Source organism: Pipra filicauda, unplaced genomic scaffold, assembly GCF_003945595.2.
Source record: "Pipra filicauda isolate LSUMZ 115617 unplaced genomic scaffold, ASM394559v2 scaffold125_size2111803_pilon, whole genome shotgun sequence".
Taxonomy (NCBI): domain Eukaryota; kingdom Metazoa; phylum Chordata; class Aves; order Passeriformes; family Pipridae; genus Pipra; species Pipra filicauda.
In genome coordinates, this window is record NW_024103718.1 from 1439194 (window position 1) to 1463983 (window position 24790).

Below are 24790 nucleotides of genomic sequence, written 5' to 3' on the forward strand. Positions count from 1 at the left end.
CACAAAGGCACTGCTGGCTCATGTTCAACCTGGTGTCCATCAGGACCCCCAGCTCCTTTCCTGCCAAGCTGCTTTCCAGCTGGCTGCCCCACAGCATGTTCTGTGCCTGGATTTATTCTATTTGAGTTCTTCTTGTTGAACTTCATGAGGCTCCTGCAAGCCCATTTCTGCAGCCTGTCAAGGTCCCTCTGGATGGCAGCATGATCCTCTGGTTTATCACCCAGTCCTCCCAGTTTGATGTCATCAGAAGATGTGCTGGGAGTACCTCTGCCCCATCATTCAGGTCATTAATGAAGATGTTGAGCAGCATTCTATCCAATACTGATCCCTGGGGTACACAACTAGGTACTGGCCTCCAGGTGTGTGCCACTGATCACCACGCTCTGGGCCCAGCCATTCAGCAGGTTTCAATCTGCCTGGCTGCTCATCCAGCCCATACTTGAACAGCTTCTCTGTATTGCATAAAAGCAGTTTGTGGTTATGCCAGGAAATAGCAGCCTAGTTTTCCAAAGGTAGTGAATTCTTTTATAACTTGGACAAAAATGTCAATATGTTCTCTCTACGCAATAAGCAGGTGTCTTTGTTTTTACAATGACTGATTATAAAGCAGTTACAATCTGGTTACTTTTTCCCCTTGTCTCTAAGTTAAGTCCAGAACCCAGTTAGAATGAAAAACAAATAATTGACTTTTTCTGGTCTGTAACAATAATTTTGTGTTGTTTTACATAATGCAGCTTTTGAACAGCAATATGTAACAACTAGCCAAGGGATAGAAAATTTCTACATCTTTCTCCCTGTTCTGCCATTCTTTCCTCTGATTTAAAACAAGAAATGCATTATGCAGGTATTGATAAGTACAAATGGGAGACTAATAAATAGCATTGTGAAGTCAAACATGAAGGGTGACTTCCTTTGAGCGTTAAGACACTATCCTTGTTTAATCGTGAGGCCTTCAAAAATAGGATGAAGTATGTGCCTAATGAAATTTTGTGTAAGCCTGGCTGATGACTTCAAGAATCTTAATTTTCCATTAAATTAGAGTATTATCATAAAAATAAGCAACACTGCACAAATTGTATGCATCTTAAAGCAGATTCAAATTTCATATGTGCATTCAATTGTGTGTATGCAGAATTGCATTAATATGCAGATGCATATTAAATGAAAAATGAGACCTGGGATGTGTTTCTTGAAGGAGCTGTTTGCCTATAGTTAGTTTTGCTGTGGATGCTTTGAAGTACAGAAAACAGTAGTTCATATGTGTTTTCCACATAAAGTACTAGAAATTGAATCACTAGACAAAAATCTTTAAAAATTAGAATCTTGAAGCAAAATTAACAGTTAATTAAGCTCTTTTGAGAGGTGATTGTTTTGAGCGCATTGTTCTTGTTTATGTATGCAGTTTGTAGTTCTAGTTAAAAGTAAATTCAGGCTTATCAAACTACACAGAGTACACTGACCAAAGTGCATATCCTATCTACTTCCAAAGTTTTTAATACTCCACTAATTTTTAGAGGATAAACAAAAAGCATCTTTTGCATTAATTTGAAAGATTATTTAAAGTATTTTTTTCAATGGATAATATTCTCACTTGCTATCTTTATCTGTCTACAGTTCTGTATCTTTTTATAGGTATATGTAAAATCAGTACACTATTCTAGGAATTCTGTTCAGAGGGAAGTTTGAATAAGAAAACAAGCTGAAGTGCTGAATTGTAAAGAACTGCCTTTCTTCTCCTTAGTTTCTAATGATGAATGTCTCTTTGATGGCAATGACAGTGCCATTCTGAGATCTTCTGATATCTAGGGGGTTGCCAGGTTTTATAAATGATCCTAGTGTTTGCAGATAGAATAGAGAAAGAAGCTTTCAATCCATCTTACAGTCCTGTTATAGTTAAATTATATGTAATTAAATATTATAAGCACCTAAACTTTATTTATCCCATGAAATAAGTTTGAAGTCTGTGTAGAAGAGTGTACCTCTTATTCTGTAAGCTCTTTTAATTGGAGGGTGCCTGTGTCTGAAGCTCATTGATTTCCTTTCAGTGGTCATAGCTTGTAATGCTTGCAGAATCTCATGACCAAAAGTATCTTGCTGAGAGAATGGGGAGATGACATTTTACCGTTGATGGTTTAGCTACATAGAATTAGTCTGTCTAAGTGAAAGTGTTTTTCCACGTAAGTGGGTTTTTGTTAATCCAGTTATGCTTGGTTTGAAACTTAAACCAGAGTAGTATAGTAGAACCTTCTCATATAGAGAGGGCTTGAGAATGCAGAGATCGTTTAGATACGTAACTCCAAAAACAGTTGCCAAGTAAGATCAAAAAGGACTTTCAAGAGGAAAATCCTGAACTACTGGAAGAATATTTCTGAGAATGGGTGGTTTCCTTCTTAAGAAAATATTAGTCTCAATAGAGGACATCTTTTAAAAAACATGGTAAACTCATTCAGATTTTTGTACTTAACCCGTTAGGTATCTTAAAATGTTAGTTTGTTTTAATGGACTACATTGCTACGTTGTTGGTTTCTACTGTTCTCATTACCTTAGTGAGCCCCTACCATGTTTCTGACCTCTGTACCTTCCTGCATGTGCTTACTTCCATGATCTCATTCATTGTGCTCTGGCCTAGGTCTTGCTGAGTCTTATTTAGCTGTACTGACTGGTCACGTGCTTCATATTTGAAATGCATGTGTGCGGGATAGTTCCTGTGAAGGAATTATTCTTTGTATTCCTGTTATTATATTCTTATCCTGTAATTATATTATTTTTTTTCTTTATATGATTCCTGTGAAGGAATTCCTTTAATGTAGATTAGTTGTCTAAACGACTTTAAAAAAATCGGTATTTAAATGTCAGTGTTGTTGTTCTATGATTACATATTAAGTAGCTCGAAAAATTGTTTTAAGGGAATATTGATGTCACTGTTACCAGTACCGTGTTTGATAACACATAGCAAGTTACTGGTCTGTTTGAATTATCAGTTCAAATAAAATTTTTCTGCATCAATGTCCTTGAATGTTTCAGAAGTGTAGTGTTCAAGTTCATTATTGAAATGTGGCAGTTTGAGCCACATTAGAAATCCAAAATCCAATTTCCAGGCTTCCCCACCCCTTCCCACAATTTATCCTAACACCGAAGAGAAATCTTTCAGGCCAGAGGCTTCTATAGGGGAAAGGGGAAGTATTTACATTTATTTACACTAATAAATATACTGTACAAACTAAAAGCAACTATATATATTTATAATTACACTTCTATCAGTCCCTTCGAAGCTTCTCCTTTTAACTTTAGTCCAGGAAAAGCCTTTTCAGGCTGATAAGTAACCAGTCTCCCTCTCTCGTGGGAGTGTTTGGGGACCCGAATGCTCCCCCCTCACCAAGCTCCAGCTGTTTGTGGAAGTCCTTCCTTCCTCATGAAGTCCAAGAAGGTAGCTTTGAGTCCTTTCTCCTTGGTCCTGTGTCATTTCTACTGTGTGATCTCTCTCTCTCGGTCTCATACCTCGGTTTTGTAGGCTGCTGTAGTGTAGCTTATCAACGTATGCGTCCTCCAAGTCAGTTTTCAGCTGCCCCTGGTCAAACCTCGGCAGGGCAACTCCTGAGCCTCTCTCTCTCTGGCCCGTCTCCAATTTCGCCTGGGATTCTTTTCCCTAGCGCCGAGCTGCTTCCTTATCAGCCCATCCACTTGGCTCTGCTTCAATGCTGAGCCTTGCGCCACTCCCACTAAAAAGTGAGAGGGAAAAACAGCCCCTTCTGCAGCCTGGCTGCAAAGGGGGGGAAAGAAGAAGAAAGCCCGACCGCAAGGCCTGCCTCTCTCTCTCTCTCTCTCTCTCACTTTACCAGTTGTTTGTGAGTCACGTCCCTCACAAACATACACTCACTCCAATGCTGTCTCGAACTCTGGCCTAGGCAGAGTTGGGGGGCTGCAGGGCTCTCCTCTCACCCCCTGGAGGGGGAAGAAGGAGCCCAGCCACCCCCTGGCCTTCTACACCTACACGCAGCAGCCACCAACAGAAACTGCCAGCAGCTTCCGGTGCTGTTGATTTTTTAGCAGAAGCAAACAAGACAAGTGGTGACTGGCTCTCCAGGGAACACTGCCCTGGCACCCAATCACCTCTGAGCCCCCGACTCTCAGGGGGGGCCAGTCTTAACCCATGACAGCATAGCAGTTTCTAATAGCCACCCTTTTACCTGCTGTTAAAGTAACCTTAAATAACTCCATCTTGTGCACAAGGTTTCATTTTATTCCACAACACTGACATGGTTTACGGGAAGCATTCCCACAAATGTATTGTGGAACAATTGGTAAGAATAATTAAATTGCCACAGTGATTGAGCATGCAGCTCAATATTTGGCACAACGTTGCAGCAGAGTAATGGTATCTAGAGGATGTAAACTTTAATGATCTTCTATGAAACATCTTATATGTAACATAACGGGACACGTGCCCTCACTGTTTAGGGAAAAGCTTTTTTAAAGATTGCAACACAAAACCCAAAAAAGAACAAAACAGCCTCCCCCAGCAGTTGTAATATTTTAGAATGAGTGACTGAAATCTAATGCTAGCTTATTTGCAAACTTATATGTAAGTTGCCTTGGGAAAAGGACTTCAGAGCATGGTCAAAGATGAGTTAGCTGTAGGTGATTTTCTTATGGTAATTGTTGACTAGTATAGCATGAACTCAAACTATAGTGATATTTGTATAAACATATAGTGTTTAAAAAAAAACTTGCTGTTGTGATGACTAATTTGAGCACAGGTGCAGATGAAACTGGAAAGTCTGTAGCAGTTGACTGTAGATACGTCAGCTAATTCAGTAGGCACATGGAAGAAATAGTATCTTGGGTGGAATAAATTTGTATGTCCTGTGACATGTTTCGTGTTTATCCTACTGTGATATTTTTTAGAAATCAGTCATCTTTATTAATTTGCTTATTTCCAGATTTATAGGATAAGATTTCTAACTGTCTTCTTTTCCTTTGCCTTTATCCAAGTTATTTGCTTTTTTTTATAAACAAAAACCCTTCCATGTTTCTTATTCCCTAACTAATACCTTTTAAAATTATATGAATACAAAAATGTCAAACTTCATAAATTTTAGGCTTTCTTTTCTTACACCTAGTGTGCTGTCTTAATATTTATGTCCTTGCATTGCTTAGAATAAAAAGTTAAAGCAGTTCCTGAATTCTTAATATCTAATAGCTTTGCTCTCAGAATCTTTACTCGTTGTATGTGTAGCTCAGAGTAGTTGCTGGCTATGATTTGGCTTTTATATTGCATCAGAAAAAAATGTACTGTATCCCTTTCAGTATATGTCTCTTTTCCCACCTCCAGGATGTCCTTACTGTTCACTATCATCTGATACCATCACCATCAAAGAGTAAAAATGGCAGCAAAGAGAAAGAAAAAGAACAGGAAAAAGAAAAAGACGTAAAAGAAGAATTTGCTGAAGCTTTAAGAGATCTAAAAATACAGTGGATGACTAAGTATGTCTGCTGTCCTTGCTACACAAGCTTAAGCAGCTTGAAATTCAAAAAAATATTTAGAATCTGTACTTTCATGATGTATCCTCCTCTTTTCTAGGCTAGATACCACTGACATGTATAATGAGTTGAAAGAAGCATTTCCTAATCATCTTCCATTATATGTTGCAAGACTTCACCAGCTGGATTCTGAAAAGGTTATTTAACACTTCTTAAACTTGATGTCTCAATACATCCATGTAGCCTGAAAACTGAGTGTTTCTTCATATATGTTGGAGTTGAAGTGACTGTACTCAGTACTATAAAGCAGAAATTCCTGATTAGAGTGACAACTGCCTCCTTAACTGGTGGTGGTTTACTTAATCCCACAGCAGGGTGAAAGTATGCTTAACTATACTGTTTGCTTATCAGTTACTCCTTGTTTGGTTAAACAAATTGTAAATTTCCTTACTGGTTTAGTCTACAACAATATTATTCTGAATGGTGGTTATTGAGAAAAACACACATCCCAATCTGTTCCTCTACTGGATTGGTAATTTCTTCTGGCAGAATTGCTTAGACGACTGAGGACAGTAATCCCCTGAAATGACACAGCTAAATCCAGAATCTGTCCTCAAAAATGAGAACTGTGAACAGAAAAGTTTACATGTGAGTTTTTTTATGTTGAAGATAAAGACCTTTGTGTATATGCCACTAGCTTGAATATTTTTCTTTTCATTTCGTTCTGATTTTAAATTTATTTCTGAATTGAATAACTACTACCATTATTTAAGAGTATTGATTTGTACTGAAAGGTGATTTTTTTTCCATAAACTCTCATTTTCCATGTACCGACCTCATATTTTTCACTGTTTATTTTCAGTAAAATGGACTACGTATGCAGGAAATCTTGCAAACTTTCCAGATTTCTTTAAGCAAACTTTGGAGAAAGGGGAGGAAACGACAGGTTTAATTATCTAGTGTTACTTCTGCATAACTTTGCAGTTATCCTAATGTAGTGTGTTATCCAGTGAAGCGGTGTGATTTCATAGAGCTGAACATCTTTTTTTATTCTTCCTTTAGGAACGAATGAAAAGACTAGATGAAATTGTTGCAGCTGCAAATACTGTAATCTCTCATATTGATCAGACAGCATTAGCAGTATATTTTGCCATGAAGACTGATCCCAGGCCTGATGCAACTACTATAAAAAAGTACCTAACCAGTAAATAATTTTCTTGCATCCTATTTTTGTAATCTGTGTACTTTGTCTCTGCATATAAAAAATTGAGTTACTATAACTTTGATAACTTGTGGTATTTTTTGGGACATAGGTAATTTCAAATTTGACTATACAGTTACTGTGTTTTCTTATTATATCTCCGGAATGCAGGAACACTGAAACCTGCAATTTTTCATTTACTCAATAAAATAAACGAGGGTGCTTTTAGGATTTAATTGTATCAGAAAAATAGAGTATTAAGTTTTTGTATCAAGCTCAATCTAAGATCAGAAGGACCAGCAGAATATTAGTAGAAGTGTGTGTTTTGAATGCTACATGCGTTTTCTTTATCTTTTGCAACCATTCAGATCTGTATTTGAAGACAAAATTGACATCAGCCAAAGAACTAACTGCTTGCAAAAGATTTTATTTGTGATAAGCATGATGACCATACTTCTGCTTCAGAGTATTTTTGAGACTCATTGTTTTTCTTTAGTTTTAGATTGTTCCTCTTAATTACCAGTGTGTATATATATATCTCCAAGAAGACACTGTTTTGAAGGTGACATCCTAGTCTAGAGAATAAGTGGTGGGTTTTGCTGGACGTAGTATGGCGCTGTTTTAGTCATGAACAGAGCACCAGATTTGAAGATTAGGCCCTTGACATGGGAGATGCATATTTGTTGATTAATATTAATTAATATTAATATTAAAATAGCGTATTTCAGTTGTAAATCTAGTCTATCTGTTCTGGCTATCCTGAATTCAGATTTGTGGGTAATTTTAGAATTGCTGTTGTAAAAGCAAAGCCATGACATAATAAACTTCATTCTAAACATTTCTTGGTAAGTTGACCCATTAGGTCATGCGGTTGAATCTAACATCTGAAATTAAACACCAGATTCAATGGTGCTTTAAATGGATGCAATTCCTTTGAAGTCAGCAGAATTGTATCTGCTTATGTTAGTGGTGGATTCAACTCTCTCTGTTGATAATGCCAGGAACTATAAAGCTGTATATCTAAATGCTGGCTTACTTTTAGAAGTCTGAGTTGCCCTTGCCTTAAGACGTTAAAGGCATTTCAGACTTAGAAGAATGATTGAGTTTCTGTAATGCACAGTGTTTTAAGGTATTTTTTTACGATTATTTTAAGTTATAGTAACTAGCCTTGGTTTAAAAATTATCTTTGTGCTTATTTTCATTTTGCGTATACTAACTACTGTAAACTCAGTTGGCACGGATTCTGTTCTTAATGAGGTATCTGCAAAAATTCTAAATATTTCATGCTGTTTTCTTTTTCTAGTGAAATGGAAAAACAGAAGAGTACTTTAGTGGATGCACTTTGTCGAAAAGGAAGTGCACTGGCTGACCAACTGCTTCATCTGCAGGCCCAAGAAGGGGCTGCTTCCAGTGATACAGAGGGCAAAGATGAGGATCACGAGAGGTGCTCAGAAGTTTTGACAGAGACATTCTGGGAAACAACAAAATGGACTGATCTTTTTGACAGCAAGGTAAGAGACCAGAACGGATTTTTTTTCTTTTGCATGTTGGGTTTTCTGATAGTTTCTCCTGGGATTATGCACCACCTTTGTGTGCACAGCCTCGTATATTCCTCCCTTGTACTTTTTCATGCTGTCCCTATATCTTGTGCTTCCTAAATGACCTTTTTCCACAGAGATTTTGCCAAGCCTTTCAAATCCACGGTAAGCCCATCTCTGTGCACATGAATGTAGAGGTTAAGGGAAGGGTATAGGACAGTACCAGATTTATATAAAAAAGCTACTTGCTTTATTGAATTGCTTCTTTCTGTACTTTCCAGGGAATATTTTTGATTAACCTCTGCACTGTTGTAGCTGTGCACACAGAAGTGTGCAGCAACCCTACTCTGTTCAGTCCTGCATGCTGTAGTCTCTTCCACACCATGGACAAGAGAAGTTTTGTGTTTTGCTGTCAGTAGTATCTGTAGAGGTAAAGGAAGAATCCCTTGGAAATAATTACACTTCTGTTTTTATTAGCACAGACTTTCTTGACATTTCAAGGTTCCTGATCCTGAGACTTGAATTTTTTTTTGTCTGCTTCATTCAAGACAGTTATTCCAGAAGGAAAAAAAAGTCATCGTAGGTGATTAGTTATGTAGCTTTTAATTTATAAAGGTTATGACTTTGTATTTTTGGCTGTTGAGCTATGTAGTTGCTGTATGTAGCTGTCACACGGGACTGTTTTAGTAGAAGATGAAGTGACCAACGTATCTGTTTATAATTGAGTAAACTTACAAACGCACTTCAAGTAGTTAAAAAAGAAAAACTTTGAAAGTGGAGAAAAAAAAAGCCCCAAAACATTTAACTTCCTTGGCAGGAAATAAACTTCGTGTAAGAACTTGTGCTTTAGGTGGAGGCCTGAACAAGAAGTTTGATGATGCTCACTCTCGCTTAGTGTGTATGCCCTTGTACCCATACATCTTTTCAGCATACCTCTCCTAATCATTAACTGATTATAATATTCTGTGGTAGCAGATTTTGTGCTTTAATCATATTCCTTGGTGTGTGATTTTCTTGCTATCTGTTTGTAAATGCAATACCTTGTTCCAGTATAGTAACTCCTGGCTTACTTCTGTCTTCTGGTTTTTATTTTTTAAAGCTGATAGAATTTCAGGGGGAAAATGCCTATATAGACATTCTGTTAGGAGTTTATCACTCTTTGTTAATGGCTTTTTTTTTCAAGACACGTAGTGATTCCAGGTATTGTTGAGCTGAATGCTCTGGGTCGGGAATAAGTAACTGATTTGAGTTCTACAGATTAGGAACTTGAACCTTTCTCTTTGAGTGGCTTAAGTATGGATTTGTCTAAGTGCACATTCAGATTTTGCTCTGAAAATTTATGCTGCTGTATTGTTAAATTGGTACTGAAAAGCCAACAAAACTGTTTTACATTTCTGTAGCATTTCATATGGAAATTACTTCCATCCTGTTTTTGTAGTACGTTTGTCTTCTTTTTCCTCTTGGTTTTACTACTCAATTTGAAATCTAAACTGATTGATGGTCAGGAGACCTACAGAGCTACTTGCTCATTCCCCTGCGGTGGAATGAGGGAGAAAACTGGAAGAGTAAAAGTGAGAACTTTCAGGGTGAGATAATGACAGTTCAACAGGTAAAGCAAAAGCCATGCACACAAGCGAAACAAAACAAGGAATTCGTTTGTCACTACCTATGGGCAGGCAGGTGTTCAGACATCTCCAGGAAAGCCAGGCTCCCTCATATGTAACTGTGACTTGGGAAATCAAATGCCATCACTCCAAATCTCCCCCATTCCTCCTTCTTCTCCCAGCTTTATATACTGAGCATGACACCATACAGTGTGGGATATCCCTGTGGTCAGTTGGGGTCAGCTGTCCTGGTTGTGTTCCCTCTCAACTCTTTGTGCATCCCCAGCCTGCTCACTGGTGAGGTGGGGTGAAGAGGCCTTGACTCTGCGCAAGTGCTACTCAGCAATGACTAAAACATCCCTGTGTTATCAGCCCTGTTTCCAGCACAAATCCAAAACAGGGCCCCATACCAGCTACTATGAAGAAAACTAGCTCAGCCAAAACCAGCGCAGAAATGAAAGAGAAGGAAGGGTAGAGTGGAGTAGTCAAGTCAAACAGGAGACAGACTTTGTATGAATGTCCTTCAGTGAGAATCCTCAAGAAGCAACCAGCTTCTTCTAAAGCAGTGTGTAGTAAATTAAAATGTGGACCTCTTCTGTGTGTGGACATGGCACTTGAAAGATGGAACACCTGGATGAGAAAGCATGGAAATAAGGCTTTTGATACTGATCATTCAAGTATATATAGACAGCTTTAGAGAGAAACATTGCTTTAAGTGTTTTTAGTTCTAAGTTTTCTACCAATCAAATTACATCCAGATGTCAGTAATTAAAAGGCTAAGTAAATTTTTGAAAACAAAGAGATGAATCAGGAATGTCATCACTTTTCTGTGTGCTTCTGCTCACCCTCTAGTAAACCAAGTACTGTCACTTGTTGTATCTCTCCTCTGCAGCTGTTGCACCTATGTGGCCACAGGGCATTTGTTGGTTTCCTTGAATTGCCTGTTTCTCATGGAAATGTCGTGCTTGTTCCCTGTATTGTAGCAAATGTGTAGGGAAGTAAATTTCCTTTTGATAGTAAGTGCATTTGTTCACACTTTCAGCTCTTCTCTGAAGGTTCATTTTAAATGAAACATGAAAGAAAATATTTATGTCCCCTGTGTACACAAAAGCATTTCAAGTAAACTCTAGTTGAGACAGCTTTATGCAGCATTTGATTGCTTATGCTGACATGTTTATGACAGCACTGTAGGGTCTTCAGTAATGGAATATAAGTTGTGCAGTTTTTCTTTTACCTAGAACATAGCTTTAAATTTTGTAGGCCAAAATCCTCAGTTTTAAACAAAGCTGCTACAGGAGAGTAGTAGGATGTTGTATGTTTGTTAATGGGAATGACCAATCTGTATAATTTAATGCCCCTCAACCTTTATTAGCTGTTGGGGACAAACCTAAAGTCACATTTAAAAACAAGTAAAAGGTGCAGACTTTTCCATCTTGTCCTTTAGACATCTTTAGCCTGCATTATTTTTCCTAGTACTGTCTGCACCATTAGATGCAGCTGTCTCTTCCAGCTGATTGTATTCAGTCACTGCCAAAAACTTGCTGCTGGATACTTGATTCCCTTAACTGCCTTCCCTCTCTTGAAAATATGAGTCAATTTTTTTATATGAATAATACTTTCATCTGTGATAGGGCAGTCGATAGAACTTAATTACCATAGTTCATTACCTGAAAAAGCTTGTTTGCTGGGAATTGTAAACATTATAACCTCAGTGTTCTTAATAAGTAGTTGCAGTATGTTATCTACACATTATATTGTTTAATCTAGTATTTTAACGATTTGTACATGTAGATATATTTTAATCAACTGCTTAAATAATGAAGTAATTGATTATACAAATCTGTTTTCATAGGTAACAACATTAGGACGCTAGAACAGGTTTTTTAGGTAGTTTAGTGTTGCTGGATTCAAACACTTTTCTAAGAGTGTTTTCAGGTTTTTAAATATTTCAGCCCTACAAATGTTTTAGGAGAAATCGTTTCAGCATTTTACTCTCCTAAACGTCTTTATAGCCAATAGCAAGTTAGGCAGCTAATTAGGAGTCAGATGTTCAGCCATTTTCATGAGTCTGACTCCTAGCACGTGGAGTATTCCAGGCCATTAGCTTGGGGAATGAAGTATCTAACAGTGATATCTTTTTTTTCCCTCCCCTCAGTATCCTAGAAGTATGTGTTGCCTTTTCTTACTACCCTTCTTATCGCTCTTTGTACAGTCTCTGGGCCATATCACTTGTGATGTAAAAGCTAGCCCTAATTGTATTTGTTGCAATTATGAAATAATATTAATATACTTTGAATTAATTCCTCTTCTTTCATCTAGAAATTTGCTTTTGGATACTACAAATTGGTTTCTTTGCTGGTTTTATACATTCATATAGCAGCTGGTTTTTGTTTTATATCTTAATAGCATTCCAGGTTACATTTTGTTTACACACATCAAGGAACCATAATCTTTACTTCTGTGACCTTATAAAGCTTGCAATAATTATAAGGCTTAATTTGACCAACATGTGTACAAGTTGTAAAATATCTTAACGCCTTTCTTTGTAAACCAGTTCCGATCTTAAAGCAATTCATGGATTGTTCTTAACTTCTAAAGTGCTCATGAATTTTTAGTAGTTTTACTGAACTTGTATACGGTTGATTGAGGGTTTTTTTCCAAGCACTACAACAGAAATTGTCTTTTATCAAGAGCTCTTGGAGCATTGTTTTCAACCTTTTGGTCCAGCAGAGAACCTTTTTCTCATTTAGAAATACCCAAACTTTTATTTGGCCAGAGCCAAGGGTGTTTCGTAAAATGCTTTGTTTTCTTGCCATAAAAACTCTAGGAAGCCCTGTTACGAAAGAAATGCTGTCAAGTGGCTTTCCTCCTGCCTTTATCACTGATGTTCAATAACCATTCAAAACTTAGAGGGTCAGGTAAGAGCTTTCTTAATAGAGCAGTGACATTATTTCTGGTTAGCCTCCGATATGTTATATTTGCTGAGAGCTCCAATGCATTTTTCATTTGATTTTATTTTGTTTGTTTGTTTTTTGTTTTGTGGTTCTATCATCTTTTACAGAAGGTAATTTTTTTTTTTAAGTTTAGTTTAGCCAACTAAATGCTAATGGATCCACTGAGAGGTTATTCAGAAATGTTTGCTAATGTGTTTTGCTTTAGGAAAATATCCAGAATAATTGGATTGAGAGTGCAGCATGGCAAAGTGTTTTTCCAATAGCAGTATTTGGAAAATCTTATCTGTGAATGGTGCTGTCTGCTCATTGTTGCATATATGTGTGTGTTTTAAGCTACAACAGATTAAGTGAATACTTCAACACAGCAAAATAAGTACCTGAAGATAGAAGAAGAAGAATGAGGAACTCTGAGTACTTGACATAGTATTTTGGAGCTTCAAAATTGCACCTTTACTTGCTTGATAATTGAGCTTGTTATTTCTTTTTTACCTGTCCTTTAAATATTGATCCTGCAAAGACTTGTGCATGTGATTAACACTAAATGGAAGTGTTCAGGCTGCTAAAATTAGACAGGTTCTTCAGTCCTTGCAAGATTCAGGTCTCTGGTTCCTTAATGTTTATATTCTTGAGATATATTTAATTTATTTTTTTATGCTGTAATGCAAAGCATATTTCCAGACATCCTATTACACTTTTTGTTAGCTTTTCTTAATGGGAAATTTAAGTGGGAAAATTTAACTTTTATTGTGGAGTCAGAGGGAAGGACAAATATTGTAATGAAGAGGGAAAATGAATGGCAAACTCTAATACAAGATTTCATAAACACTACCAACAACAGATACACCACCATATTCACCAACTTTACTGCTATGTCACTTTTCAGTAAAAAATAAAAACTACCTATTTGCTATGAGTGTTCCAAAGGGAATAAAAGATAAGTGTCTTGATTGCTCTAATTTTTAGCGCTGTAGCTGGTGAAATGGTATGAACTATCTTGCAGCACCCTGAATGCCATCAGTGTTTGGTGTTAAGAACCTGATTTATTTCACATTAGCACTCAAGGAGACACATTTGTTTGCTTATGTGAGTTACTGCATTGATAGGGACTGTCAGCTGGCTCTTTAGTTAGTGTTATCAAGAGAAAGCTTTTTTTATGATCTCTTCTTAAGAAATTACCAATAGTGAGGAGCTCACCTAAAACCTGAGGCTTGTCTTCATGCTTACCTGTCTTCATTGCTTTTTTATAATTATGTGCATTTCTCTGTCTGTGTCTGTATATATATCATTCACTATGTACATTCATACTTTTTTCTGCAGTAAGTTAGTGACTACCTAGGAATCAAAATTCTCAGTTGGGTCTTTGCTTCTGTGGGTTGAAAATGTACCTGCCTGGTTCTTGATTTTTTTTAAATTTTTTTTTTTTAATGTACCATATGGTTGCCTCTAGAGAATGAAATGAAAATGTGATAAATGAAAAATTACAATAGTGACATCTGTCTTACATAAGATGTTCTGAAGTCAAATATGTGAAGTCAGAAATAGTCTCTAGGAAGTTCATGTTTATAACTACTACTGTGAATCATCTGTTTTACTGCAAAGAAAAAGCTATCTTCTGTAAATGTTTTATTTTGAATCACTTCTACCTGAACAGAATTTGCTATTACTTGTCAAACCTTGTAAGATATACTTAATTTGTTTTGGTTTTTTTAATTTGCATTGTAGGTTTTGACTTTTGCCTATAAGCATGCATTGGTAAATAAAATGTACGGGAGAGGTCTCAAGTTTGCCACAAAACTTGCAGAAGAAAAGCCAACAAAGGACAACTTGAAAAACTGCATTCAGGTAAGCGGTATTTGGTCAAGTAATGGACTATGTTCATGCTGAGTAAACTTTTAAGAGCAAGATATAAGTCTTTTGGAATTTTTGATACTTTTTACATTTTAGAAACCACTAAATGGAACATTTTATCTTTATCCAGGCTTTGGTAGCTTGCCCTCCATTTTTGATAGTGATTTCGTCTTTCTTTTTCTAGAATAACTCATTTGTGAGTAACTGTCATTTTAGCAGATTTACTTTCTGGAACTTCCTTTGGGGCATAAAAGAGGTAGACAGCTTAGCCAAAGATATCTGCATATTTAAAATCCTGTTATGTTGCTGTTTAACCACTATTATTTTTTACTATTATTAATCATAATTACTGTTAGTGGAATATAGGTGGAGAATTAATGGAAATTATGGTAGTTCCTAGGACAAGATTTTTGTGCACTGAGTTAAAAGACTGTCGATCATAGGGGGGGGGGGCAGAAGTTTCCCCCTTTCAGGACTAAGGAATTCAAAGATCACTAGTTCTCCAATCTGTTATCTTTCTATAACTGACATTTTTAGTAAGATGTTGATATCTGTGCAGTGTTTGTTTAGATTTAGATGTTAAAAAGAATGACTCTTTTTTTAATGTCTGCTTTTTTTCTTCAGCTAATGAAGTTGCTTGGATGGACTCATTGTGCAGCTTTCACTGAGAATTGGCTTCCTGTCATGTATCCACCTGATTATTGCGTATTCTAGAAAATCAACAGTTGTAAAATTAAAATGATTTTATATGGGGCAGGATAGGAAAAGATAAGTTTGACTTTTTATTCGAACGCATGTTTTCATTACTGAATGCTGATTATTAAATTGTGTGTATTTATCAGTAAAGGCACCTGGGTACAGTTAATACCTGTTAACCTAACTCCTATAATTAGGGAGTTTCCTTATTGTGCATCCCATTGCTGGCAATGGATGTGCCAGAACTGCCAACACCAAGGATTTGGAATCAGGTTGGAAAGACTTACTGCATGCATGTTAGGTTCTGAACTGTTACTTTTAACTGCAAACCTGTAAAAGTTCTGTATTTTTTACGATAAACTGAATTTTAACATGTTTGATCTTAATTTCAGTTGTATGAAGGCCTTAAAGCTACTTCAAGAGTGGCTAAACTCTTACTTATTAGACGAAAATAATGGAACACGTGTATTGTTTGCAAGAGTTTACATTTAATTTTTTTAAGAAAAATTCAACCTCTCAAACTGTTACGGTATTTGAATTGCTGATGCATAGGTGCTCTTGTAAATCTTCATTTTGGAGTGATTTCAGACAAACTCAAAAATCTGTGTGAAGCTGAGTATCAAGGACAGACTGATACATGTATAAAAGTGCCAGACAGTTACATCTTGATCGGATATTGTAAAGCTATACATATATGTTTATTAATGTTAAAAGTATAAACCACAGCAGAATAAATGTGCAAAGCTGAAGATCAAAAAAACACTATGTGCACTCTGATACTTTAAAAGATTTTTATAATTAATAAAAATACTGAAGCTAAAAATTGTATTGGTTTCTGGATTAGTACATAAAAAAAACTTGCTGAAAGAAAACACCTTACAAACAAAAGTTCAGTGCAGCCCAGAAGATCAGTGCTTTTTGTTAAAGCCTTGTTACTGACTACTGCTATGAAAATTGTTCCTTCAGTGAAGGGAAATTGGTCTGTTTGAACAGGTCATATGTATCAACCAGAGACAAATTGCCGTATCCTTTGCCTTGCTAGTTTTTTCAATACTTGCAATGCAAAACTTAAATACAACTGCAACTTTACAAATGTAAATGCACATAAGGTGCAACATAATCCTGCAAAGCATTCCAAACTGTGAGGTCCTGCCACTAAATCAAGAATAGTGATAGTTTTCTCTTTAATTTTCTCTTACTGTGGCTTTAAGCAACTTGACATTGGATTCTGGAAATTCTGCTAGAATAGTTGTGTTAAATATATTGGAAAGTTTTTCCAAAAATTCATAGTCTGTAGTAAATCTGAATTTATTGGCCCATAGTAATACTGTTCCTGGCTTACAAAAATACACCATTGTTGCTAGCAGGGGATCCAGAGCTGCATGATGGTACACAACATCAGTTGCCAGTATGAAATCATAATGGTAAGTTGATACAGGAAAATCTTCGTTGAGGCCTTCTCCCCATACCAGTTTTCTCACTTCAGGTTTGTGCATATTCATGTTTTGTGTATTTCTTGAAATATTATATGAGAGATTTTCAAGAACTTCAGGCAAATCGGTAGCTGTAACATGAGCTCCTAAAGAAAACATGAATTTGTTTCAATTCACAGAATCATCAAGGTTGGAAGAGACCTTCAAGATCATCTGGTCCAACTGTGAACCCAGCTCTGCCATAATCACCCCTAAACCATTTCCCCAAGTCCCACATCCAGATGCCTCTTGAAAACTTCAGAGATGGTGACTACACCACCTCCATGGGCAACTTATTCCAATGCCTAAACCACTCTACAGTAAAAAAAATAAACATCTAACTTTAAGGCCATTTCCTCTCATCCTTTCACTTGAAACATGGCAGAATTCATAGATAAGTAGTTAAACATATATAAAACTTTATCTGCATAACTTCTCCAGCCTCCCCCTTGCCAGTAACTAGGGTAGTTAACAAAAGAGTTTTTTACAGTAATTTTCATTAAAAAAACCCAAACAACCAGTGATGAAGTTTATTTCAATTGTTTCATTTCCTTAAAGTCACAGTGGCAGGACTAAATCATCTTTCACAGAAAATCTAAAAGAAAATACAAATTTACCAACCTAAGATACAGGCCACAATGGAAAGCAAGCCTGTTCCAGCACCAATTTCCAAAACTTTTTTGTCTTTGAGGTTGAATTGTTCTTGATTTGATTCCAGATATTGAGATAAAGCCAGTGCCTAAAACGGTTAACACATATCCGTAAGAGGGTAACAGCTAAGTTGCACAAAAATTCATTAGATGTTTTTATGCAAAGGTGTTGGTTTTTTTAGTACAATGAAAAACACTGAAGGGTGTAACATAAAAATGTAATATGGAAAGAATTGCGATGTTCTGTTTTTTTATATTAAAAAAATTAAAGCAGTTTATTTTTAATTTACTTTTATGGGATATGGATTTGCTACACATTTCTATGTGAGTCTTCTGACAGCTCAAGATAGGCAGTGGTAAAATGTAAACCATACAGTCAGAGCACCAAACGAGATTTAACAATATGTAAAAAGTAATGTTCTGGTTTATGATCATAAATGTTATGCTTTATTATCGCTATTATCAAGTAAATTCAGACTTCAGCAGAGATTTTTTGGAAAACCTGTTTTTGTTTCAATTTTTTTTAGCAAAGGAAATATTAAAAATTTATTTACCAACTTGACACTTGTCTTGGTAATCATATACACTTTAAAAAGGAAACAGCACTGTATGGAAATATTGTTTATCAGGCCTTTGTAAAGATCTTATCAATAGAATATAAAGGGGCTGTTTATAAACAACATAAACTGATGCCAAAGAAACTGTCTTCCCCCTTTTGCTTCTCTTCTTTAGAGTTGTGTTACTATTTTAATTCTTGTGCTTTTCATAATGCAACACTGTCTACCTACTCTGAGAAAGCTGACAGCTAATAAATCACTAGTCCAATTTGTGCAACCTCTCCATTTTCTTGGATAGTTGTACCATCTGCATTCTGACACCTGATTAATGTGCGAATTGATGATCAGACATGTCAAAATAAGATACTGCTTCACCCACACATATGCTTTCTTCCTATTGTTTTGAAATTGTCTGCCATTTTTTTGTGAGCTTTTTAAATAAATGTGGATCTGAAAATTTTGAAATCCTAATTTTCATGTCTTTATCGTTGACCCTCTCTTCCCTCAAAGGCAGTTTTCTCAGTCCATGTGAAATTCTGTTTTTAAGAGCAGGAGAAGCAGAGATTGAAGAACTGTTTGCAAGTGTGGTTTTCTGTACTGCGATGGAGCTGTTCCAGCCTGTTCTTTAAAGGAAGCATGTTTAATTGTTATAACCTCCTTTATTTAATCTCTCACAATTTTCTTTTTCAGCCTCCTTTTTGTACTGCTGATTGCTTACCTCCTAGCAGTGACTGATTGGAAACATGAAGGAAGCTGAATGCTTCTTCCTGAGTTCCCTTTCTGAATTTTTTTGAACGCCTGCATCCAATTTACAAATGCTTAAATGCCATAGTCCTTTTGGTGTGAACTGGCAAATTTTACCCTAAGGCAGAGCTTTCTGCTGAAGGTCTTTGTCCTGCGTAGGGAAACCTCCATTGTCGGAAGTATCATCTAAGAAAGCTTCCTTAATGTTTGCGTGCTGCTATCATTGTTTACTCTTGTGTCCTGTCAGCCTTCTGCCGTGTCATGCACTTACCCCCGGCCATACCACGGCTCCAAAGTGTTCTATGGACTCCTGAATGATGATCCGGTGGCCAACGTATGTATAGTGCTCTTTATCGAAGTAGTGCGAAACTCTAGGAACCCAGTTCTGCAGTATTTTGAGAGTTACTGGTGAGCCTGTGAGAGAAAAGTTGAAATTGGTGTCTTTATATGCAACTTGGTAAAAAGTGTCTTGCAAAAATAGTGTGTGGGCACACGGACTAGAAAGCTGTCAGGCCATTGGCCTTGAATGTCAGAATCATTAAGGTGGGGAAAGATCTGGAAGATTGTTGAATCTAACCCTTAACCAACGCAGCACCTCTGTGTTCATCACTAAAACATGTTCTCAAGTGCCATATCTTTTAAACACTTCTGGGGATGGTGATTTGATCGCTTCCCTGGGCAGCCTGTTCCAATGCCTGACCACCCTTTCAGTGAAGACTAGCTGCTGTCCAAAAGCAGACACTCTGGCTGACCAGGTAGTGAAAGAAACAATGGTCATTTCCTGCCATTCTGAGTGTTCACGTGGGCAATTTACTAAATCAAATATAAAGTTGTTCTAATTACAGCTAGAAGACTTTCAGGCCCAAGTTACCTTGTATTTTGGGGTAAGATAGTTCATATTGAGTATGAAGATAGTATGTAGGTGTTTGTGCTGTAGATTTCATTTGTGGGGTCAACAGCTCTAGAACATCAAATGTCTTTTTAAATAAGAAGTGTTTAGAATTTACCTCTTTCATTGAAGAAAACCTAACTCTTTTTAGTAGTTGTTTTTTAAGCATCCTTCCACAGAAGGAGAGTTGTAAGATACTCTTTAAGTATGTGTTGACAAAACAGCGTGGTTCAGCAAGTCAGTACTATGGCTGTTGCTAGCGTGTCTCATCATAGCAAGCAGTCTCATGGGTGAGGCTTTTCAGAAGAGCTGTGCTGAACTGTTCCATCTGATCTCACTGAAAACAAGGACACAGATCTGAACGACTGTACTGTTGCTGGAAGCCTGTTAGCAGGATATGCACAGAATTAACCTTAACTGCAAAGAAAAATTTTGCTCTGGCTAGCATGGATTTTAATTGTTGCCTGCCAGGAATCCTTGGTAGCTGTTGGAGCAGTTTGGCCTGTTGAAATTTGTAATACCACAGCTTCAACAGTGCCAGCCCAATTTATGCATATTATAATCATATCTCTGATTGTAATTGACAAATAATTCTTAGATGTCCAAGTAAAATTCAGAGACCTTTTTAAATATACATCTGAATTATGGAGAGAGTAATTTTTTTGTAGATTTGGTCTGATAATATATGCAAACATAAGGAGAAATGGGAAAATTGGATGTCAAAAGGCAAAGTGACATGGTGACGTCTACTATTTGAAGACTGACAAAAATCAAAATATGAACTGCTAGCATGCCATAGCAATTGCAGAATTTAAATGGGATTAAACCTGTGTCAGATTCTGCATGCTTGGAGCTGCAAGTGCAGTTTTCAGAGTCACACTGCTCTTCACAGGTTTCTTCTTCCTCAGATTGGCAGTCCATTGCTCTTTGAATTTTGTTGGGAAATGGTGGCTGCTGTGCAGAGATCATAGCAGAAGAGCTGAAACAGAAGGGGGAAACTAATGTAAAATCTTGCAGGCACTCTCTTTGTATGAGACATGACTGGAAGAAGACATGAGTAGTTTGGGTGGACTTTGGTGGCCTTTTGGGTTTTTTTTTCAGTGATGGTTTGAAGGGACAGGATGACATGTGATATTCCCACTCCACTGAGTGTTATGACCACTTTCTGATAATGCAGTAATGCTGTCAGAATTTTTATTTTATCATATTTATTATTGTGTTTATTTTAACATTTATACAGAATCTTAGCATTATGTCACTGAATTGATACCACTAAGCAGTCTGAAAATTGAGCTACTTTTATCAATTGAAGCAATAACTGAGAAAGATAACTGTCTTTTAACATCTATGACTTTTAATCTGTGCAATTTACTGTTTTCCAAAAAACTTGGGACTTGGCATTCCTGAGATAAAACTGTTTCATTTACTGCAGCCAGTGCTCTTGATTTTGTCTCTTAGCATCCAGTTGCCTTCTCTTCCCTGCCTTTTCTTGCAGAACAGCTTAATGAATTACTCTGAAATGTAGTGAACTGCAGAGTATGCAGATAGCAGTCAGGAAATCATTGCAGTGAGCAGTTTGAATCCGTAGGGCTTCTTGGAGAATTGTGTGTGTTGTGAATGATTGTGCATCCTCAGTGTACAGGGCAGCACCCAGCCTAAAAAGGAACTGATTGATACCAACTAACATCAGTAAAAGCAGGAATGGGACTGGATCTAAATTGCCTGGGGAGTAATATGTCAGTGACACTTCTTGCTTGACTAGAATTTTATTCAGTGAAGCACCAGCATATATCTGTGTGTGTAGATAGACAGAAAAATAGATAAGGTATACACACACAGTAAAGAGCAAAAAAATGGTTCATAACCTGCTCTGGCCAGAGGTTGTACAAGCTCACCCTTCCCACATAACCTGACAGCTGGAGTGAGCTATGTTTTTGTCCATGATGAAAACATTTATCCATTCTGCTCATTCTTGAGACTGCATATTTGCTCTCTCCAGCCACAGGCACTGCAGACTAAGCATTGTATAATTTGGGTTGCATCATACTGCGGGAGGCTGTTGTGGATATCCTGACCAGAAGGGGTAAATGTTTGGCAGTGACCAAAAAGTTCAGCAATGCCTGCAGGGTAGTTTTTTAAGGAGCAGAGTACCCGCTGACTTGTGTGAGTGGTTTATTTGCACATGATATTGACACTATTGCAGTTTTACTGATACCTGATATATTCCTTATTGCTGCTCTGTTTATTCACAAGGATGGGATTTAGATTCCTATTCCTCTGACACTGCATTTGCTCAGTCTTGACAGCAATTTTGTACTGTTTCAGAAAAGAGTGCTTTGAAGGAAATTGATTTCTGCAGATTTTGATTTTCTTTTCTTCAGAGGCCCTCCATCTGGCTAGTAACAAATTCTGGCTGTGCACTTTTTGCGTGTGATTTCAGATGTGATGACAGTATTTAAGAGGCTGAAGTTAATGCTGCAGTTACGGCATTCCCTGACGAGTGAATTCATCCATGTTCACAGGTCACACATGACATTGTGCCTCTTTCCAACGACATTGGTTTCTCATGTAATCAAAAGTAGACTTCTAGTTTTCAGCAATGCCTCCTTCATGCCTTGAGCTAGAATAAAATCTGGTCATGTTTTAATGTTTTAGGAAATCTCTGTGAAAAATAAGACTTGGGCAATTGGGAAGGTACATAATGAAACGAGAAGAATCTGTCAGAACTGGTGATGGCTAAAGCCAGAAAACAGTTGGTTAAAGACCCAGTCTTCTTAACATTTCATGCTGAAACATGCAGAGCACTACATTGTCATATTCAGGGAGTTTGGAATGAGTGTTTTGTTTTGTTTTGGTGGGGGTTTTTTTGTAAGGGTCTTGTAGCATGAAATTTGTGCTGCATAAATGAAAAAGCCAATCCTGAAATTAAACAGCAGGAGGAAACTTTATCTTGTCCAGTACTTTTCCATGTATAAAACCAGAAGGGCTTGTTTAATGAGTAAACTGTAATTTGTCAGCCTGAGTAGAAAGTAATCCCTCTGTATTTTTTTCCTTCCTTAAACGAGTCACTGCAACAGGCCACAATTTCAGTTAGCTGTGGGTAGTGGTGAATTCCAGAAAACAGTTTGAAAACATGCTTAATAAATACAAGTTTGTTGATAAACACTAGGCACTCTGCATTTGTATGTCATCTAACACACTGGGCTCTGGTTTATCACTGGGGCTTCAAGATGCTATATTAATATCTTATCATAGGTGTAGCTTTTGCTAAACAGAAAGCAGTTTATATGTGTGTGTATATATATATATACACATTCTATTGCCATAATTATTATGTTATATATTTCATAGGAGTTAAAAGTATGGCTTGTTTTTTTAGCTGCAAACTACAGGACAGTTTTAGTCATATAAATTCAAGAATTCAGGAATATTAGTGTCTTGGCCTTATTGATGCACAGCTTTATCATTTTAAGTGGCAAACTACCTGAAGACTACAGGCGAGTATTGAGAAGCTATTTGCAAATAGGTGGTTGTATTTTTACACCCTCTATATGTAATATGGTCAAGTTGTTGATGCGCTTCAAGAATTATAAAAAATATTTCTTACTGTTTTGATATTTTTCTGTTCCATATTTTACTGAAAACTATATATCTCTAAAAGAATTTTGATTTAATAATGTTGCAAGTAAAATCTGTTCCCTTTGAAAGTGTTGGCTTTTTCTGAATGTGAGCAGCCAGTTTGTTTCCAAATTGATCCTGTTGGGAAATAATCATCTAAATTCTTTCAGAGTTTTAAGACCAGCATTGACTTCAGTAATAACCTTAAGCTGTTGTGAACAAAACTTACAAAATCACATTTGATTTCTTCAAAACCTAAGGAAGAAAGAATAATTCATAAAATTATATCTATTTGACAATACCACATAGAATTAACAAGGTAATCAAACATTTAAGGGCAAATTCTAAGATGATGATAAACCTTAAGGTAACACAGTTTATCCCCTATAATAATAAACTTTGTGCCTCTTAAACTGTTGAAATCCATTGCTCAGAAAGAGCTTTTCAAATCTAGCTATGTGGCAAAAAAAAAAAAAAGTAGATTATTGAGTGGTAATGTAAACACAATTCTGCTGAAATGTGTTTCTCTCACCTCTACACAAAGTTGCACAGTGTACTCTGGTTTAGTCTGAAGTATTTGGGCAAAAGCCAATTTCATTTGCTCACATGGGAAATGTAATTACAGTGTGTTCTTTGCAAGACAGGGCTTAACCGTAGACTCTTACCACACAGTAACATCTGTTTCTTAAGGTTCATGCAATTTTCTCATGTTATCATACATTACATTAAAAAAAAAAAAAACAGTATAAATGCTAGGAAATAAAGAAAATGCCAATGCTAGGAATATCAGTATAAGAAACTTATATGATATTTCAATCCACAAGGTAAATGGACCCAAATACTGAAAACCAGCAGTGACAGTCAATCCTCACAAAACAGAAAGGGTTAGGAAAGCTGGATTCTGTTGGCAAACAGAGCTGACCTGAAATACAAGAATTCAGGCAAAGGTAATTCTGTTGTTAGTTAGCAGAGAACACAAAGGCATGCCAGATGAGGTTAGCTGAGCAGCTGTGTGGGTACCTGATGTGACGGCACGGGAAGTTTCCTGTGGGTGGATGCATGCTCCAGAGGTTTTTTATACAGGCGTGCACCTGAAAAGAATAACTCTCCTCTCTGGCCAGTCGGATTGCAGGCTATTTAGAGTAACATTACCAGGCAGCGCTCAAAGAACTTAATATGTTACACTAAACTCTTCCACATTTGCAGTACAAAATGAAAACTCTTTTAGACTTTGAAGTCCCAAGCATACTAACCTTCAGAAATAAGGTTCAGTTTCCTCCAACCTCTTGTTCTGTTTTTGCAGATGGAGTGTTCCCTGTGTTTGCCTTAGGTCAGCAGAGCTGAACCAAGCAAGCAACTTACTGTGGGCAAACTAGAGCATAAATAACATGTGTGGCCACTTGGCAGCAGCCCGAGTGCAGAGAAAAGTTTGTGAAGCTCCTACTTACTGCCAGGAAAAGGTCAAGTCTTACTTGCCCTGCTGAGTGTCTGGCTGGGGAAGCTCTGGGTACCCTCCCCTGTCCTGAGTCACAGAGGGT

The 24790-nt window shown here is 36.9% G+C and overlaps 2 protein-coding genes across 3 annotated transcripts in view; one reads left to right on the forward strand and one right to left on the reverse strand.

Moving 5' to 3' along the window:
* The window catches only part of TPP2 (tripeptidyl peptidase 2), a 56002-nt gene extending 37536 nt beyond the window's left edge, over window positions 1-18466 (forward strand). For both annotated transcript variants that reach the window (XM_027730760.2, XM_027730761.2), the window contains 6 exons: window positions 5333-5484; window positions 5582-5678; window positions 6544-6674; window positions 7986-8193; window positions 14501-14620; window positions 15251-18466. In XM_027730760.2, coding sequence (XP_027586561.2) covers window positions 5333-5484; window positions 5582-5678; window positions 6544-6674; window positions 7986-8193; window positions 14501-14620; window positions 15251-15340 — 798 coding nt within the window. In that variant the 3' untranslated portion in view covers window positions 15341-18466. The remainder of the gene's footprint in view (window positions 1-5332; window positions 5485-5581; window positions 5679-6543; window positions 6675-7985; window positions 8194-14500; window positions 14621-15250) is intronic.
* METTL21C (methyltransferase like 21C) lies at window positions 16507-24499 on the reverse strand. Its single transcript, XM_027730762.2, is given in 8 exon segments — window positions 16507-16901; window positions 17416-17533; window positions 19017-19159; window positions 20462-20613; window positions 24087-24133; window positions 24136-24169; window positions 24273-24344; window positions 24429-24499. Coding segments are annotated over 8 exon segments (1032 nt in total).
* Between the last annotated feature and the right edge of the window lie 291 nt (window positions 24500-24790).